Source organism: Cololabis saira, chromosome 2, assembly GCF_033807715.1.
Source record: "Cololabis saira isolate AMF1-May2022 chromosome 2, fColSai1.1, whole genome shotgun sequence".
NCBI lineage: Eukaryota > Metazoa > Chordata > Actinopteri > Beloniformes > Belonidae > Cololabis > Cololabis saira.
In genome coordinates, this window is record NC_084588.1 from 39,182,880 (window position 1) to 39,203,401 (window position 20,522).

A 20,522-nucleotide genomic window follows, 5' to 3' on the forward strand; every position below is an offset into this window, starting at 1 on the left:
CCTTGCAAAAACATCCACTCATATACAGTAACTCACATTCAGTACTCTAAAGTGCATAAATACAATGTAAGTTTCCTCAGGGGGAGAAACTAAAGATGAGAATTTCCATGTTAATCCTTTGGCTACTGATTTCCGAATCATTCTTTGTCCTTCTGATGTCATTCTTAATGTTGGTAGTCATATCATTCTTTAGAATAAATCCCTCTCCCAGTCTTTCTTATATAAGCTTTCTTGGTTTTGATTCTTTTTTTCTTCTTTCTTTCCACAGGTCCAGGCGCATTAAACATCCCTACTATACTGGGCCTTCATTCTCGAAGTGTGTTGATTACCTGGGTTCCTCCCACACAACCCAATGGAATTATTACCAATTACAGCCTCTATCTTCAACCTGGATCCAGCACTTCTTTAGATGATCTCCCTAGCACCCGCTCAACCCTCAGCCCAAGCTTGGGTCCTAACCCAGGCCTGCTGCACATCACAGAGGGTGCACGTCTTTATTCAGATTCTAACCATACCACATTATTTAATCATACTTCTCCTCATAGTTCAAGCCACATATCCATGTCTTCTATCAGCACAGGGTCTAATAATGGATTGAGCACAATTCAAGACTTTATACACACACACCCAAACAATTTCTCAACCTTGAAGCCTCATGTTGTGGAAGGCAATGAAACTGGGTCAACTCATAAAAGCAAAATCAGCCAAGTACCCAGCACAATTTTAATCCACCTTTCTGAGCCCAATTCCAGCAGTGTACATTTGAGCAATTCATTATCAGAAACTGAGTACAGTCCAAGCAGCTATAATCCATATGATGTTGTAAAAAGAGAGCCCTTCACCAGCCCCATCTCTAGTTCTTACAGTGCAGCTACAGGCACGATGCCACTGTCAGTCACTCTTCCTGGGAACACCACCAGCTACACTTTCCTCGATCTACTTCCCTACCAGACTTATAGCCTCCAGGTACCGCATTTAAGTATTTTGGTGATTATAGTTTTGTCATATTATTTTGGTGGAAAACAGCACTTTATAACATTTAAAAAGCAATAAATGAAAATAATAGCTTAACAAGTAGACAAATAGCAGTTTAACAATAATGCGTAATGGCATTTTTCTTACACATTATTTGATTTCTCTTCCAGCAGTATTAATTGATGATTTACTGACAATTCACAAAAAAACATATCACATTCTAATGTTACAAACGTTGCTCTCAAATATCTAGATGGAAGCATGCAATAGTGTGGGCTGCTCAGTGTCTTGGATGCCTCAGCAATTTCGAACCCTCCCAGCTCCCCCTGAAGGAGTTCCTGCTCCGTTCCTCTACTCTGACACGCCCACCTCTGTTCTCTTATCCTGGGGTGCACCAGAGAGAAGCAATGGGCCACTGGAACGGTAAGACATAATCACATGCACTCTCTGACCTTTTATTTTGTACATACATGGGTTTATTCATTTGACGTCATGCTGGCTGTAGCTGGCTGATTGAACGTAGACTTGATGGGACCAAACAAGTTTCCACCGTGGGGCAAGTCTCGCCAGACCGCCCCCCTTTTTCTTTCCTGGACTCTTCATCAGCTCTCAGTCCCTGGACTAGCTACCAGTATCGACTTGTGCTCCATAATCAGGCTGGACATGCTACAGGTAAGAGTGAAACAACAGGCACTAATATAATTCATTCTGAGATAGATTTATCTGCTGATATCAGAATATATAATTTAATCACTTATTCGCAGGGCCATGGGTCAGTATCACCACCCGACCTTCTCGACCAGCTGGTCTTAGTCCACCAGGAGTGAAGGTTTTGGGACCAGAGTCTCTTCAAGTAAGGCCCCCCTTCTGTTTTTGTTTTTTTAATTTAATGAATTTATTTTGTTTTAACTGGCTCTTCCTTGGTTCTCTAAAAACCTTTTTGTATATATCATAAAAAACCTTAGAGGTCTGTGTCACAGTATTTTTCTAAAGGAGGATATTACTGATACAGATGTCTAATATTCATCAACACTTTCATCTCACAGAAAGTGTCAGAATCACCAATTGAGGTCTTGGAGTTTTAAAACTGTTAAAATGTCTTCTTTAACAAAAGAAAGGAAAAAGTGTAACTTCATTGAGAATCTCCTCAGTCACTCTGGATTTGACACGACAGAAAAGACAAAGCAATGTCACAGTGATTCTTCTGCCTTTCCATACTTTTGGATTTAATGAGAGAGGAAAGCGTTCAATCCAAGGTCCCCTTCAAAACTGGGAGGGGCTGCGACCCTGTCTGAGGCAGCTTCCTTCCTGTCGGCCATTTTGAAGGAGGGACCAGAGTTGAATTCCACCAGTGGCTAATCTCACATCAAGGCCCATCAATGAAAGCCTCTGAAACAATATCGTATGTGTGCACACACAGAGACATGCACACACACTTGCACTTACAGCCCTGCACTAATGCTAACTGCAGAAAAATGCTAATGCCTGTCATCATTTCAGTACCGCTCCTGTCATCTCTGTAGCAGCACAGCTTTAGGGGTCACAGGTCCAAGAAGGAAAGCGTTCCTTCCTAGTTGCTGCTAATTGGACAGACGGGTAGCTGCTTCCTGGTTGGCAATTGACCTTGACAACACATTGGAGGATTTTGAATATCTCTCTTCATTCTCTGTATGGTCTTCCTTTTTTCTCCTCCAAAATGTGACCAGGTTTCTTTTCACCATCATGTCAGTGTTTTATATGTTATCCTTGTTATATTCCTTTTGCAATACTTAAGTTTTGCAAGTATCTTACACATAGTTCAACTGTAGTCAGGTTATCAATGCAAAGCAAATGTCTCTATTGGTTTAATTTCTGCTATCAACAGACGACGTTCTTTGGGCTTCATCAAAGTAACGGTGGCAAAGCTTAAGTTGTGAAAGAGGGTTAACAGATTGACAGTTTTTTCACAGATTTTAGTTTTTTTGAACTGTAACAACAGTGAGATTGTCATGCTAAACTAAACAAAATACGATCACAGCTACAAATTAGATTTTACTATTTCTGTGAACACCAATTTGAGTTATTTGTTGTGTGATGATTTGAATAGCTAAATCTTTCCGTAGCTTGATCAAAACCCTCAACCGAACTGAAGCTCTTGACCTCAATTTGCATGATTTCATATTGTGCTGGTGGCACACAATTGGCATGAATAATCAAGCACATAGATGTTCAAAATGAAGTGTGTGCATATGATTTCAGTCATCAATGTTACCGCTCTTGAACTGTAAGTATTGGATTTACAATTTTTTCATAAATAAATGCAAAAGAAGCTGTTTTGTGTAATCAGAATATATATTTATTCCAAACTGATGTGAGAGCTTTCCGACAGGCTCCTTTGTCAGACTTTCCCAGCAAACCCTCACTATATATTTGGGTTTACTGGGTCTGTCTGGCATCCTCCCCCACTATCTGATCCATCTTACCACCAGGTAGTGATCAGTTGACGGCTTAGCTACTCTCTTAGCTGAGTCTGCACAACATATGACGTTAAATCAGATGACACAAATATAAACTCGATCATCAAGCGATGACCCACAGTGTCTTGGCTCCACCTGCACTTATGGACACCTTTAAGCAGCATAATTTGCTGTTTGTTGTGTTAGCGCAGACAACATTTAGAACCTGTTTCCTGACCCAAACGCAGAGGGATGCTACACTCTCGTCTCCCAGGGGAAAACCCAAACATACAGGCTCCCAGCAGCGGGGCAATAATAATCCCTCTTCAGTCCAATGTTTCCCACCTATCCAGGAGATTGGTTCCAGAACTCATGCTGTACATTGAGGTTAGCCTGACTATATGTAGTTGATACCACTTAATCTCACGCACCGGCTAAGGTTCTTTCCCAACAGAAATGTGACATTTCATGTCCCAAGGGGCAGTTTCCGGGACCTAGGGTCAGGACGCCAGGGCCCATGCGTTTGGCCACTACCCCTTGCCACATAGCCCCCACCTCTTATGGCAGGGGGTGAGCCCATAGGATGCTGGAACGACTAAATCCATTGTGACCCATGCCCGGGTCAGGGACATTGTCGCCCTTCTTTTAGCTTCGTCATAAACAGCTAACTCTACCAGTCTTAGTTTGGCCTGTCTCCCTGGATGAATTGCCTTGGGAGAACGTAATAAAGGCATTTACCCCCAACAACATACTGTAGCTCCTGGCTACTTTGGGTCTGCATTAATTTCCCCCACAATAGGCTGGTGGAAGGAATAGGGTCTCTGTGACATTATGTGAACATGGGAGGAAGTGGCTCTGGATTGGCAGACTGAAGCCCATGGAAATCTATGCAGGAGATGCTGGAGAAGGGAGTCTGATTGATCGAAACCACAGATTCAAAAGGAACAGTGTTGGTTCCATCTGGCTGTGGAACACTGAAGTGGCTCTATAGCGTGATCAGGGTGCTAGAGAGGGCATTGAAGTTCCACCAACTTGTCCACGTGTGTTTTGTGGACTTGGAAAAGGCATTTTACCGTTTCCTGTGGAGTATCCTGTGGGATGTATCATACTGTTGTTACAGGCTATTGAGTCCTTTTACAAAGCAAGTAAGAGTTTGGTTTGCATTGTCGGTAGTAAGTCGAAGTCATTTACAATGAGTTGGACTCTGACAGAGCTACCCTTTATCACCAATTCCATTCATAACTTTTATGAACAAAATTTGGAGGCTCAGCCAAGAAGTGGAGGAGGTCCAGTTTGGTAACTTCTGAATTGTGTTTCTGCTTTTTGCAGACAACATACTGTTTGTGTGAGTAGCAGGGATGAGAACCAACACCACCAGATCTTAGACCATGGTCCTCAGTCAGAAAAGGTTGAAATGCCCTCTTCGGGTTTGAGCTGAGGTCTTACTTCAGTAGGGGAGTGTTGGGCCCAGTCCCAATACACCCCCTACCCCTACTTTTCAGCCCTACCCCTAAATTGTCCGCGTTCCCGTGAGGGTAGTGGTGTCCCAATTCCTCTTTTCACCTAGGGGTAGTGGCTTAAATGAGTCAATCTAGCCCTACAGAGCGAGGGTTTTCAGATGCACACTAGCTGACCGAGGGCTAGAAAAATTTCCCAGAATGCTTTACGTCGTCATTTGCGGCCTTAATAAAAAAAAAAACATGGCGGAAATTTCTTATTTTTTAGTGAATAAAATCAATATTTTGAGTTAGTTTCTGCATAAAAATGCGTTTTGATTACATTTCTAGCGGGAAATATATATATTTTACTTTCATAATATTCACTCAGTGAATGTATATAATCACTCGCTTGCCCATTGTTGTGAAGTCTTTTTCAAACCTCGCCAGAATAAAGGCTGATTTATGGTTCCGCGTTACAACAACGCAGAGCCTACGGCGTAGGTTATGCGGCGACGCAAGCCGTTCGCCGTACCCTATGCCGTACCCTACGCCGTAGGCTCTGCGACGATTTAACGCGGAACCATAAATCAGCTCCCGAGCCGGCAGGCGGTTCTCATCCCGAAATTTCTCAACAAGCGTAGCTACAACTGTTAGATTTCATCTATTAAACCAACATTTGGTCTGTACTCCGGCCGTGAGCTGCTGCTGCGCCCCGGGCGGCTGTTCTCCGAAAACACCGGATCAAATTTCTTAACAGGCGTTATTTGGATAAACTGAGCACAGTTTGGGGATCTTAACGGTTACTTTTACGCCTGAAAAAATATTAAAACTTAATAAAGTGGCATATTAACAGCGCTACAGCGGAAATTAAAACAGCTTTTAGCTTGCTTTTGGCGCTCGGCTTCCTGATATGGTGTGACGTATGTGCAAACGTAACTACGCAGTCGCTTAAGTACCCGAACGTGACCACGCAGTGACATAGCAAGCAAAATTTAGGGGTAGTGCTGAAAAGTAGGAGTAGTGGGTGTATTGGGACTGGGCCCAGGGAAGATTACAAGGGCCCTAAAATTTGTGGCTTCATTTTAGGGGTAGTGGTAGTGAGGGAGGGCTAGTGGTAGTTAGTGAGGGCTAGTGGTAGAAAGTAGGGGGTGTATTGGGATTGGCCCTAAGTATCTAGGGCGCTTTTTCTCAAGTAAGAGAAACATGGAGCAGGAAATTGACAGTAGGGTCTGCAGTCTGCAGTAGGGAATATCCTATACTCCTCTGTTGTAGTGAAAGAAGAGTTGAAACAAGAGTCAACACTCAAATTATGTTCCAACCCTCACCTAAGATCATGAACTATTGGTAGTGACCGAAAGAATGAAATCTCAGATATAAGCAGCTGAAATGAATTTCAGTGCGAGTAAGTCTTAGCCTCTTTGCTTTCGATTATATATTCCGATTAAATAAGTGTGTTTCTTAAAGTAAATGTAAAGAAATGAATAAGTTACCCTTTTACATAGTTTTAGGATTTATATTTACTCAGCATTAATTGATAATCAAAGGTTTACTGGACAAAAAAAACTTTTGTAGCTTATTTTTATTTTTAGTTTTTTTAGTTTTTTTTAATGGTAAAGCTCTCTGTGACAATCAGAAATATATGTCTCTAAGTTTTCCAAACTATTCCAAATCACTTAATTAAATCTGTAGTAGATGTAGAGGATTGATTGCAAAATGAAGCCAAAAACAACAGTGTCCACAACCATCAACATAAAAACAATGGCTGACAAGGGATCAATAGACGCTTAAAGTGTCCAATGAGTCCTTATCTCCAATTAAAACGTTTTAAAGAAGTTGAAATCTATTTTTTCAAAAGGACTCTTGCAGACTACAGATAACTTAAATGCACAGGAACCCTGGTAGAACCTACCAACAAACAGATGCTTGAAGCTCCAAGATGGCTATGAGAAAGTGTTTAGAGGATGTAATTGTTGTCAAAGGTTCAACAAACACAAATTTGAGAAGTACAACAATATTTGTGTTCTGGGCACATTTTGTGTTTGAATTTTTCATTTCACTATCTGACTACTGTTTTTTGTTGTTGTTTTCCTAACTCTGGTGGCACACTTCTGCAAGAACAGATTGGATTTGTAGTTACAGTATATTAGATACACATCAATATCAATGCATCATATCAAGATATATGCCCTTGATCAAGCCATTTCTTCAGATATGAACTTGTTGTGGTCATGCAAAGAGCTCATTCAGAGAACTCATCCAGTTTACAAATATGTTGAGTATGTTTACAGGTTATGAACAAGAAAAATTGACCTGAATATGTGGATAACAGTATTGGTGACTTTACAGGTGTGAAATGAAATGTGAGCTGCAGAGTCTTCACTGTAATGAAAGCATAACTGCACTACAGACAAACACACTTGGTGTCTGCATACACTATTTTTTCTCACTCTGAACTTCATCATATGTCTCGTCACTCATTTGTATGCACACACACACACACACACACACACACACACACACACACACACACACACACGCACACACATGCACTCACTCACACTCACATACAGTACTGGCCTTAGCCCCAGTACTGCGTATCAGGGTCTCTGCTGTCTTCACCATCACCAGATTACATCAAGCTATTCAATCTGTAAATGACTTCCACCACAGAGCACACCCAACACGCACTTTGGGAAATGAGCTACCTAACTCAGAATGACCCTTCACACTTGTGTTGTGTGTGTGTGTACCGGTATGTGTGTCAGTCCTGTTGTTGGCTTGTGTTTGTGTAGTCCAGGTATTACTCATCTGTATGCATGTGGGTGTGTCCTACATCACCTCATAGTGTAGCTTATTAAATGAATATCAAGAGTGCATAAGATATAATTACTCTTGATGTTCATTCATAATACTGTCATCAACATTGACCCATTAATTACCTAAACTTGTATCAATAAGCACTGCACCCAGTTAAGGTAATGTAAGTTTATTTCCACTATAATGTATGAATTTGTATTCATTTTTTAAATATTGTGACTCTGTTTTCCTTGGTGGCTTCCTTAATTTTACGATACATTTATAGAAAAGTGTATTTGAGGCATGTGAAGGTGTGTGTGTGTGTGTGTGTGTTTTAATGCTGTACCTGAGTGCGCTACCACTTGTGTGTACTAGCTGCCTTCATCCCTACTCTGAAATGCTGACAGACTGAACTGTTTCCAAATCAGATGCAGCGCTCACCAGCAGCAAGCTTTTGTTTTCCCATGCAGCAATTACTTAACCAGCCGCTTTCATTTTTTAAGCATGGTGCCTGCGCGTATATGTGTGTGGGGGTTTGCGTGTGTATGTGGGTGTGTGCGTATTTGTGTGTACCCTGTTTTAAACGATGAAAGGAATCTTCTGCTGAAGTCAAAGTCAGGTTATCATTCCCATAAGACAGTTCTCTCACACGCACACACACGGATAAGCACAGTGAGCATCCTAATATTGTTTTCTCACATTCTCAGGTGACTAGCGCCGCTCAAATCTGATAATATACAATATCACACTTTGATGTACAATTGTGTTTGTAGGCATATGCTGAAATCGCTGCATGTCCGAATGACAAGTACATTTAAAAAGCTGAGTCATTCAAGATATTGGATATGTTGGAAAGAATTTAGCAACCTTTTGTTTTTTTTTTACCAATGATATCTGAATGCAATATTTTAAAACGAATGACCAAAAGGCTAAATTCACAATGTTTGTGTTTCAGGTCTCTTGGTCACCCCCTCTGATTCCCAACGGAGAGATTCGTGGATATGAAATCCGCCTCCCAGAACCCCGATTCTTCCATGACACTGACAGTGCATCTGAGCTCAATGTCACCATAGCAAACCTTGTTCCCTACACAAATCACAGCGTCACTGTGTTGGCGTGTTCAGAAGGTGGAGGGCATGTTGGAGGATGCACGGAAAGTCTTCCCACTTTTGCAACCACATTTCCCACAAGCCCTGAAGCCCTTGCACCTCTCTCAATAGTGGCAGTGAGTGAGTCTTTCCTTGCCATTTCCTGGCAACCACCAAGCCGGCCGAATGGACCTAATATCAGGTATAGTTGATAGTACACAAAAATACGGCTCTCTTTCTCATGAAGAATGATACAGTTATTGTGTGAGTCTTCTTACTGGAAGTCCTGGCACGGATAGGACAGGGATTTCATTGAATGTTATGTGCCCTATGAAAGTTCTCCTGTGTATACACAGTGAAAATAATTGCATGTTCTGTTCAGAAATTATTGGGATGTAACTATAAGTGAAAGAGAATTTTGAGGAATAAAGTATATTAAAGATATGTACCAACAGATACATGAGGACCTCTCTCTTTCACATCATTACAGAACTTGAGAAGGCCCTGTATTTATATCCATTAGCCATAGTCTAACGTTAGAAACAAGACACAACGGACCTCAACAAGTCATTAATATGAAACGCGTTCAATTGATGCTAAAAGAGATCAAACAAGCAAATAACAAAATTTTAACAAGCTGTTAAAGTGAGTGCCCTGATCATGAGTGAAGTGTTCTGCATTTTTAATCAGTGTTTTCTCAATTGTGATACGTATTTTGGTCTACTCTTTCGGTCCTGTTCTACTCTGTGTACAATTAGACTTAATATAAAGGTCCGTTTTCCTAACGGACGATTAAAATGCATGAGCCCGTCTCCCTGCTCTGCATTGTCCAGCTCTGTATGTTTGTCTAAGTAGGTTGGTTAAAAGGCAGCGTTAAGCCCTTCTCTTCTGATTACAGCAGAAATTAGCATCACTGTGGGGAGAGGAAAACACAAACCCTGCAGAAAAACAACAGATGGAGGGGAGTAGTGAGGGAGGGAAGAGATACAGTGAAAACAGTAGAATTGAGATGATGAAAAACAGCAGAAGTGAAGGAAATGAGTGATAAGATTCAGTTCAAAATTGTGTCTGCAAGTCTGAGTGTCTGCATGATTGCATGTGTACGGTGCATAAACTGTGCTCTTGTGTGTTAAAGGATTCCTAAACATCCAAGCGTGTATGTGCGTTTTCTTTTATTCAAATTTTCTCCCTCAGATATAAGTTGCTCAGACGGAAAACCCACCAGCCCCTGGCCGTAACATCGGCCCCCACATTAACAGGCACGTCTCCACCCCCCTCTGAAGATCTCCATCGCTGGCTCCATGTTTACTCCGGCACCAAATTGTTCTACCAAGATAAAGGCCTAAGCAGGTGAGATTACTGAAATGAGCTCTAGAGCAAACGGCAGCACTGCAGCAAACAGTGTGTGCAGAGCCGATCGGCGAGCTGCTGCTGATGCCGATCTTTTAATACCGCTCAAAGATACATTAAGCAAATATCCCAAAGAATTAAATTGTTTTTCACACAGCGTCCCCTAATCTCACTTTGGCACTTGGTGGAAGCAGGTTTTTTTTCCGTCTATGCCTGCTGAACTGCTCTGGCTCTGTGTCTCTACTTTACTCTATTCAAAAGCATCTAACCAACTTTCAAATGTGAGCACTTTTATCAATTTCTAAAGATTTTTTTTTTTTTTAAATTGATGCCAGTAGAAATACTTTTGAAAAATTAATTGTTTGATGAATTCGATGAAGTTACCAAAGAAATTTGCAATATTTTTTGGGGGTCCCTGTTTCTGGTATCTGTTTCCAGAGCCTGTGCCCGAAAGAAGGTTGATCCAAGAATTCTGCTTCCTCGGCTTGGAATATGTTGTGGGTTTTGATTAATCAGTTTTTATCGGCATTTGATCCCTGCAATTAGTGGTGGACATCTTGCACTTTTATTATTTTGTGATTCATCCATGTGAATTGTAAACGTACATTGTCATCCCAGATTGCAAAAAATGCTTCAACCAAACATGGCCCATATCAGCATAGCCCACATCTGCAAGTCCAAAAGTCCAACCCACATTTGACCTTGAATGATCATATTAACTCATGGTGAGCATGGTTTTCTAAACCCAGCAAACCATCCATCAGACCTGGGTGCATTTTCTTTAGGTCATCTTAAGAACTCCGGCTCAATGTGTGGTCCATATAGCACTTTCCAGTGATTTAAATATAGTATGTTATTTAAAAAATATATAATGGAGTAAGTAATGGAGGAAAAAAAACCGCAAAAACCTTAGAAAACTGAGATAAAAAAAACTTACAAGAAAACACACAGAGAAATAAGACATTGACAGTCAAAGGATGACTTCAACATAGGGAGTATGTATAAATGGTGACTAATGAAACAAACAAAGACTAGTAGTACACTGACGCAGACACAGATTGGATTTTCTCTGTTTCAAGACAGACATCCTTGAAAAAGTGACAGTGGTGAGTAGGGGTGGGTATTGGGAAGGACCTCACGATACGATACGCATCACGATACTTGAGCCACGATACGATACAAATTGCGATATCCCGATTATGCGATATCCCGATTATTATATTCTACATAGTTCATCGAAAAATTTAAAAATGCATTACACATCTTAAAATCCAAGTTGTATATGTGTACATCAGATGATAGTGATGGATCTTAAAATCCGAGTTGCACGTTCATCAGATTATAGTGACAATTCATGGGACAAACTGAGTCAAAACAATGTTTTATTATAACTATTTATTATAACTATAACTATACAAGCTAAAGTTACAACATATGTGTATATGTTTTTCATATTATTTACATCATATGAAATTAACATTAAATTTAGTATGAGGTTGCTTTAATTATGTGGCAAATGATAATAAACACAAGAAAGATGGTACTAAAACCAAGGACAGGCACAGTGATCAGTCAGTATAGATATAAATCCATAAATAAATAAACCTCTGTCCATTATTTTTCATTTTTTAAGGACAGGCAATTGTGTTATATAAAAAATAAATTATAAAATGAAATAAAACGTGAAATAAAACCTGAGCTCAGTGCAGGGCCCTCCCAGGGTTGGTAGAGAGTGGCAATGCCCAGGACTGTCACTTAGGTAGTAGCACTGGGTGATATAATGGGAAAAATTCAATATCGAAAATTCAAATTTTGAATATCGATATTGAATCAGCTGGAAAAGTATTGCGATATATTGCCATATCGATATTTTTGCCCACCCCTAGTGGTGAGTGGCGTACACAGCTGTTCAAGTTCTCCTCCATCTTTAAAATATGCTTAATCCTCTAACCTCCACAAATGCTCAGAAAGCAAGTTCTTGAATATTATGTCATGTGCCTTTCACTACTGCAAAAATAGCCAGACTCAGCTAGTGGTATAAATGTGTACATACCTGCTAATGGCAATAGGTCCATCTTCTGTTTTAATCTGCGTTCACTGGAAATAGTGCAGAACTATTTCCAGATCAGGAGACCAGCTCATCTACCGCTCAAAGTTGTTTTTCTCAACAGTTGAACAGCGTGCATTCATATACCTGTATATGACACGGCTCGCTTTCAAAACATGATGTAAGCGATTTATTAAAAAAAAAGAAGAAGCAAAAGAAATCAGATATAGACCATAAATCGGAAGTGGCTATCAAGACCTGCAGTGTGAATGCAGCTCATGAGAACCTTAACAGGGACACTGTTGTGGAAGTATTTTTAATCACATTGAGACCTCGGTAAATAACGTTTAAAAAGAAAGTTGTACTAATGTGCATTTTAAAATAAACAAACCGAGAAGGACTTTAATAGTCAAAACTAAACTCTCAGCTGCTTCACGTATAGTTTCATCATCATATCTGTTTGTTATAAATCCACCACTGAAAAAATAACTCTCATTTTAATCAAGTACATATACTGAGAACCCTGCTTGTGTCGCCCTGCAGGTTCACTCGGTACCAGTACCAGTTAGAGGTCCATAATGATGTGGGCTCCACCTCAGGAGAGACTGTCCCTGCAGTGACCATGGCAGGAGTTCCCCAGAACTCTCCATCTCTGTCTGCTCGAGCTGTCAACCACACAGCTGTACAAGTCAACTGGACACAGCTGTGTAAGATTACCACATCACTTCAACACACTCGCTTAAACACTGATAGAGCAGAGACCAGAGGTCTTCATTTAGGATGTGAAACTCCATAAATTAATTTCTCTCAGGATCAGAAGACTAAATACTCATAGACACACACACAATCAAACAGAAACTAAATGCATAGACAAGAATACCAAAGGAGAGCACGCCAATGTGCAATTTTATTTATAACACACTTCCATTCAAATGGCAAATTCAATGTGCTTTACAAACTGTTTTACAAGGGAAAGCTTGAAAGTTAGAAAACAGTTTAAAGCTTTCTATATTTCAGTATTAATAGGAAAACTATTACAACTTCATCTGTTTTATATCAACCATATTGACTATAATATAAAACAGAATGTTTTCCCCCTTTAAATATATATGAAGTAAGTAGTTTCTCCAGTATTTTTCTCCTTGACTGACTCATCCACAGCTGGTAGCTCTTTGCCAGCAACTTGAACGTGTCCATCACAGTCATTTCAGTTGGGGCTTTGAACAAAATGTCATGACAGTGCCAGGGGTTTTACAAATGCAAAAGGATGCTTAGTGTCCTGTAAAAAAGCATCTCAAAAGTAAGTTAGACAACAAATAAGAAGATATTTTCATGCTAACCCATCTAACCCTAAAGCAAGTCACTGCAGATCTAGAGAGATTTTGAGAATCTTGAGAAAGAAGAGGTGACTATGTGACTTTTTGTACAAAGCAGCTGTGGCATGGCCTTTATCTGAATGTGATGGGACTCAGTATTATTTTTATAGCTTTTTATATTTGCCATTAACTGTTAATCAATCAGCACATTGACCGATGGGGGAATTTTCACCAGTTCCTCCGCAGAGAAAAGCTTCAACTCAATGTGATTTCCTAACATGAACTTTCATCACATTTCTACTGGTTTTAAAAGAAATTTACATTCTCTTTTTGTCTTTATTTTACTTATTTATTTTAGACCTTGTTTTAGATGATATAAATTGATAGAAATATTTCCAAAAGTTTTATAAGTTTCAAGCACCACTGTACTTTCATGATGTGATACGATTGTGAGAATGATATTTTTGGTTTGTTCTGTTTCCTCTTTTTCCTGTATCTTTCTCAGCTTTGCAAGACTTACAGGGAGAGGTGGAATATTCCTATCTCACAATAGAGTCTCCTCAGCCAGGCTGGACTTTGTCTTTTGGACCTGAAATCAAGTCCACAATCATAGCTAACCTTTGGCCCGGTACCAGATATCAGGTGTCACTACAAGTGTCCAATGGAGCACATAATACAACTAAGGCAATAGCTAACGTCACCACAAAAGATGGAGGTAAGCATGTATTTGATAGAGAGACTCGATCAACTGCAGATTTAAAAAGGAGATATTAAAAAAAACAAAAGCCTTTCCACATCCATGTGTGCCATTGCAGTTATGGCATGTGAACTGTGTCACATATAGTATGTCAACGCAGCTCATCCAAGAGAGGTATCTAGTTTAACGTGCATTTGTCCGCAACATTGTGCTTCACAGGAGATGTTAAGCACATCATGTAGTGAGGCACGAAATCAATACAAAGTGTGTGTGAGGCAGATGTAAGGTGTTGTAAAATGCCTGTTGGCATCATGCACAAACACACACAGACCACGCTTACACTAGCTACACACAGTATCTACTCTTAATCTTACTCAAGCGAGATGGCTTACATAACTCTTCCTCATTTTATGCAAAATAAAAGTAAACTTTCTTATGATTACACTACGATCACTTTGACTTTTAAAACTTACGAAAATATCGTTGTAAACTTTTTCCGACAGAGGAGATACTTGGACAAAAATGAGTCACTTGTTGTGTACTTGAAGAAAATTATTTAAGTTTTTTTAAGTCAACCCAGTCACCTCCTTCAGGTTAATCTGTCTGAAAATGTGTCCCTCAGTGAGATTTTTGAGATTTGTCATTATATTTGATGTAATGAATCCAGATCAAAGCTGAGTAATCCACTGTGTGTATCATTATCTTCACTCAGCGTCACATTGTGCTATTGGCAGCACCTCAGAAGTGCTTAGTACGAAGCAACAACACTAATTTAAAAAGAAACATACCTTATGGAAGTGAGTCGTGGCAGCGGACTTCACCCCTTAAAAAAAAAAAAGGATCTCTGTACTTTATCCCTGTGATATATATTTACAAAAAGCATATTTTATTTAGACACCAGGAAATTGTATCAACTTTTGAAAATTCATACTATTTCTCCTAAAATAAATATTTATGTCTGTTTGTTATATTGGAAAATATGTAATCGTGGTGGAATGCCGTTCATCTGTTCTCAGAGCTATAACTACCATCTTAGTCGTTTATATTCATAAACTGAACAGCTGAGAGGAAACATCTGGAATGCTGAGTGAATGTATTTGCTAGGATATGATTGGAGTACATCAGTTGTTGGATCTATTTGTGTTTCCCCGTCAGCATCATTACTTACCTCGACTTACCCAATCCCGCAATCATCTCTACGTTTTACTTCTCATTTCTTTTTCTCTTAAACCCTGACATAATTTCCTTTTAAATCACTGCATGTGTTTGTATGTTGAAGGGCCATTTATTGTATAGTCTGTTTCTTTATTTCTGTCGTCATTGTCTTTTCAGTCCCTCCGTATAACCACTTCTCTTTTTCTCCCTCCCTCTTCTCTTGCTGTCTCAATATAGTCATATGTCAGAGGCCCCTTTCCTTCTCCTTTCCTCTCTAATCTGAACAGTATAATAAAAAGTGCATTAAAAACATTAGAAAATCATTACGTGCTAAAGGCAAAGCATGGCTCGTTTAACTGATATGGCTCTTAAAGGAAATTTCATTATTTTACAGCTATACGAGTGCACACACACGCACACACACAAGCACTCGAAGGGGGTCTAATATATTTTAACTAATGCCGCTCAACCCTACCAACCATCCTAACGTGGCCTGCAATCTATAGGGCAACGCTAACATCCGGACTAATTGACAAGAAAAATATGTGTGTGTCCGTACGTGTATGTGAAAGAGGTTCAATGTTCAGCATTGCGTTGATAATCCCATCCTGGAGTAAATGAAATGTAGAGCCGAAGGTTGGGTTTAGGCAAGTGCAATTGCAGCAAATGAATTGGGTTAACTTCTCATAGCTGAGTACATTTTCACTTAAAATAATAGATGGAGCCTGTATGATTACCTCTCACACACACCAACCTTACACCTTATACACTTCCTCTGTGCTTGACTTTCTTCCTTACGTTTCCTCCTCTTAGCTTGACTCCCATCAATGTTATAAATCACAGCTAAATTGATAATATCCTTTGTTCTTTCTATTTTTATTCGGTAAAACCTGATTTGACTCCCCACATCTGTAGCTACAAGTACCATGCATCAGAGTTTTAATGTAAAAACCACAGCCCTGTGAAACGCCATGCATGTGGACTGGATACCTTCCATCAGGTGCCATGTATTGTCAAATATGTCAAATATGTTTGACTGTTATTGGAATTGGGAGAGCTGAATTCACATCTAAATTGAGGGCAAGATTTGTGTCCACACAGCTCTGAAAGAAATCAGAGATGAGTCATTTCAGCCAGCTACTGTGACTGTAGGCTTAATGAACATGCTCTGCATTATGGGAAGTTAATCCAATTGGGTTGCAGCCATGCACTTATCTAAACTTAACCTACCGTTTTTAAATTAATTTACTGCTCGATATAATTATCAGTGTGATACTACATGACTTTCTCCCCCTTTTAAACATGCAATCCTGATTTCAGTTATTGATTTTAAGCACATACTTTTGTATGTCTGGATGATTAAATGCTAAGTGTTTAAAACAAATGCTTTGATAGACATCTGAAGATGTTCAGGCTGAGCTGGATTAATCTAGAGTGGTGGTCTCAACCCAAATCCTAGTCTGCAATCTGAACCAGGTACAGCTCCATGGGCGAAGAAGGGGGTATGAAGACCTATGAAAAGCACAGATATTGACTGAAAAGCATAAAAGAGCAAGACTCATGTAGATCAAACATGTTCAGAGACCATTTTTGTTTCCTTTTTGGGACAATGTGCCAAGGACAGGGGAAACAAAAGTAGAGCTCTTTAAGCGTATTTCAATTTTTTTCATCCATCCATCCATCCATCCATCCATTTATCCATCCATCCATCCATCCATCCCTCCAATCATTTATCCTTCCATCCATCCATTAAGTTCCACTTATCTGGATTTGAGCAGCTTCTTCAAAAGTGAGGCCATAACGTTTTATTCTTCCTGGCCACTCGCTTCAGCTCAGGAGACATCCTAGCCAGACGTCCTAACCAGCTCAACTGGCTCTCAGCATGAAAGAAGGGCGACTCTACTCCAGTATCTGCATATAGGACGGATATTTTTACTCTATCTGTTAGGGAGAGTCCAGTCCCCCTGTTGATAAAACTCATTTGAATCATTCTTTCAGTCATGGTAGGAATATAGATTAAACACTAAACAGAAACCGTTGCCTTTTGGCTCAGTTTACTACTACAGATTAGTACAGACCCCACATTTCTGCACCTGCTGCAACAATCCACACCAGTCTTGTGCTTAATTTTTCTTGGATATACTTGAATTCCTTCACTGGAAGCAGCACCACAGCAACCTGGAATAGTCATTCAGCACTTTTCCAAATGTGAATCATGACCTCACATTTGAAGGTGTTGATTTTCATCCCCATCACTTCATACTGGTGAAAACCCCTCCAGTGAGAGCTGGAGATGTGGCTCAAGGTCTTCAAAAGAACTAAGTCAGCCCAAAATAGCAGATATGAAATCCTGAGACAGACTTACTCATGGTGTTCTAGGCCAAGTTCTTAGGCCAGTTGTGGGGGGACTGAATGGCCCATAGCAACAGACCCAGGATCCCACACTCTCGGACAAACCCCCACAAGAAACATGCTGGAATGCCATTTCAAAATCCACAGATTGGCAAGTGGCATGGCATCCTTTCCTCCAGTAATGGGAATCCACAGACTCTGCTGTAGAGGACGTTTTGAAGCGATTGAGAAGATCCTGAAAGTATTTCTTCCCTTTTTTACGATGATATTCCAATTCCAGGTGAACAGCGCTCCACCCCCAAAGTTTTGGTAAAGCACCGGTTTCTTCACCTAAGGTGCCAGATGCTTTGCCATAATCTTAATAATCTCAAATGATCAAAGTTCACTCTTCATGGCCTCACTGAACTCCATCCACAACCTTCAGCTCCAGCCAAGCTTGTAGTCACATGGCCTACTAGTACCTGTTAGTTGCCTCCAGAGTCTCAACAACATGATCAAAAGGGCCCCTTCTTCAGCTTTTTCCACCACCGACCTCACAGCCACAGCTTTAGTCATTGACGGCGGAGTAATGCTGCATGGCCCAATCAGATTCAATGCCTGCTTGAAGCACTGTTGTCTCTTCAACTGTTTACAGTATATAGTTGGTTATTGTTTTTTTTTAAGAGTGGTTTTATCAGATGTGTGTTTTAGGAGATTATTTCATTGTGTTTTTCATCTTTCAACCAACTTTGGCATGCTGTACTGTTGTATGTCCGTCTCAGAACCAGAAGGGATGTCTGCCCCAGAGATAGTCGCCGTGAACAGCAGCACGGTACGTGTGCTCTGGGTTCCTCCTCTGCGACCCAACGGAGCTGTTATTGGTTATAACCTTTACGTGGATGGCCGCCTCCACGGCAGTGCAGAGAACAACTCCGGCTCATACCTGCTGCGTGACCTACTACCTTTTACAGTCTACGATATACAGGTATACAAACAACAGCAAGTCTCTGATTGAAGATATGGAAAGATGTGTGTTTTCATTTTGTCCTTTGTGTTGGTTCGTGTGCTTCAGGTGGAGGTGTGTACAGTTTATGCATGTGCCAGGAGTAATGTTACGCAAACAACAACTGTGGAGGATCTCCCTGCTGACTTGTCGATCCCACATGTTAAAATAATTGGTCCAAGGTAATGTTGAGTTTTCCTGTACTCTTATAACTTTTTTCATAATGGTAATGCATAAATCTGTCATCTTTACAATTTACGGATATTGTGGGTGGTTAGTTTGGTTGGTATCCTGAACACATAATGTATCATCAATACAAAATGTTTGTTTTTTGGTCTGGATGTTGCAAAGAACTATACACCTGACAAAAGGAACATGTGCAACTGTTATGTTTATGTTTAGATCATTTAGGTCATGGTTTGTATGACAACATGCAAATGTACGGGCACCAAAAGTAACAGTTCTGATATATTGAATAGATCAGGTTGCAAATGATTAAACAATTAACAAAGGACCTGGACAATATATAGCTGTAATTTTTCAAGTAAGTTCAATGACATCTTCTTAGAAAGAATATAGGAAATGTGAAGGCACCTTCTTTGAAGGTTTTTGCAGCTTTAAAACTATTCTTATACTTGTTTTTAAAAATATTTTCTCATTTTTTTAAAATTATTTATGCTTCTAAAAGATTTGACAGCAGAGAGTTGCATGGCAAAACCATCAGCATGTCCCTCTTTGGGAAGTTCAGTGTCTTTGGCATCATCTTCTCACCCTCTATTAACCTTGATTTGTCCATTTTTACTTCCAACACTGATATGTTCACCATAAAACTGGCTGCAACACAAAGAAAATGTTGCATTTTATTTCTCCTTTGTCCCTGAAAACAACAACAAATGAAAAAGTACTCCATAATCTTGGTTCTTGGTTCAGGCTCTGGTCATGCTACGCATTGACTACTGTAATTCCTTGTTCCTTCCTACGGCCTTCCTGCACGCTCAACTAAACCTCTGCAGATTATCCAGAATGCAGAAATGCAGCAGCATGTCTGGTTTTCAACCAGCCCAAGAGAACTCATGTCACTCCGCTGCTAATCTCTCTGCACTGGCTTCCAGTTGCAGCGTGCATCAAGTTCAAAGCTCTGCTTCTGGCTTACCAAACAATGACTCAAACGGCTCCTGTCAACCTTCACTGCTTCATCCAGAGCTACACTCCCTCTCGACAGCTCCACTCAGCCAGTGAAAGACGCCTGGTGCTTCCACCACAACGTGGCGTGAAATCAGTAGCTAGACTCTTCTCCTCCATTGTTCACCGATGGGGGAAAGACCAAACTCTGTCCGATCTACAGGGTCTGTATCTACTTTTAAGAGCAAGCTAAAGAGTCAGGTCTTTAAGGCGCACTTCTGCATCTAGTAAACTTCTCTGCCCATCAGAATTAGTTGGAAGATCCAGCTCTTTGCAGGACTCAGGAGGACTGAGTAAGCTGCATGCACTTATGACAAGATGATCACGTGATGGTGTCTTTTAAGACGTAGCTTTCTTGTATAAAGGGACTGTTTGGTTGGGCGAAGAAGAAAAAAATATTAAATTCTAGCACTGGCGTGACAGCACCTGAGTCCAACTGGACTCACAACAGTCTGACCAGCACTTATCCAGCTGTACCCTCCTATGTGATTTTCTGCTTGTGTTGTTCTCTCAGTTGGGTGAAAATGCAACACAGAATATCACCTCTTACAAGCACATTGGTGGTGGGGTGATGGTTGGGGCTTGTAGTTTTGTCACAAGAATAATGGCATAAATATGTTTCCTCTCTCTTTTAAGCCCTCAATCAAGCAGTCGGACAGTGAAGTGTGTTTTGGAATAAAAAAAAAAAAAGGATATATAGTTGTAAAC

General features: G+C 40.2%; 1 protein-coding gene across 1 annotated transcript in view; it reads left to right on the forward strand.

The window, feature by feature from the left end:
* The window catches only part of ush2a (Usher syndrome 2A (autosomal recessive, mild)), a 275,510-nt gene that overhangs the window by 159,060 nt on the left and 95,928 nt on the right, over positions 1-20,522 (forward strand). Inside the window, exons 50-59 of the mRNA XM_061745247.1 lie at positions 269-966; positions 1,229-1,398; positions 1,481-1,647; positions 1,740-1,828; positions 8,601-8,935; positions 9,928-10,083; positions 12,674-12,837; positions 13,952-14,161; positions 18,412-18,614; positions 18,702-18,814. Coding sequence (XP_061601231.1) covers positions 269-966; positions 1,229-1,398; positions 1,481-1,647; positions 1,740-1,828; positions 8,601-8,935; positions 9,928-10,083; positions 12,674-12,837; positions 13,952-14,161; positions 18,412-18,614; positions 18,702-18,814 — 2,305 coding nt within the window. The remainder of the gene's footprint in view (positions 1-268; positions 967-1,228; positions 1,399-1,480; positions 1,648-1,739; positions 1,829-8,600; positions 8,936-9,927; positions 10,084-12,673; positions 12,838-13,951; positions 14,162-18,411; positions 18,615-18,701; positions 18,815-20,522) is intronic.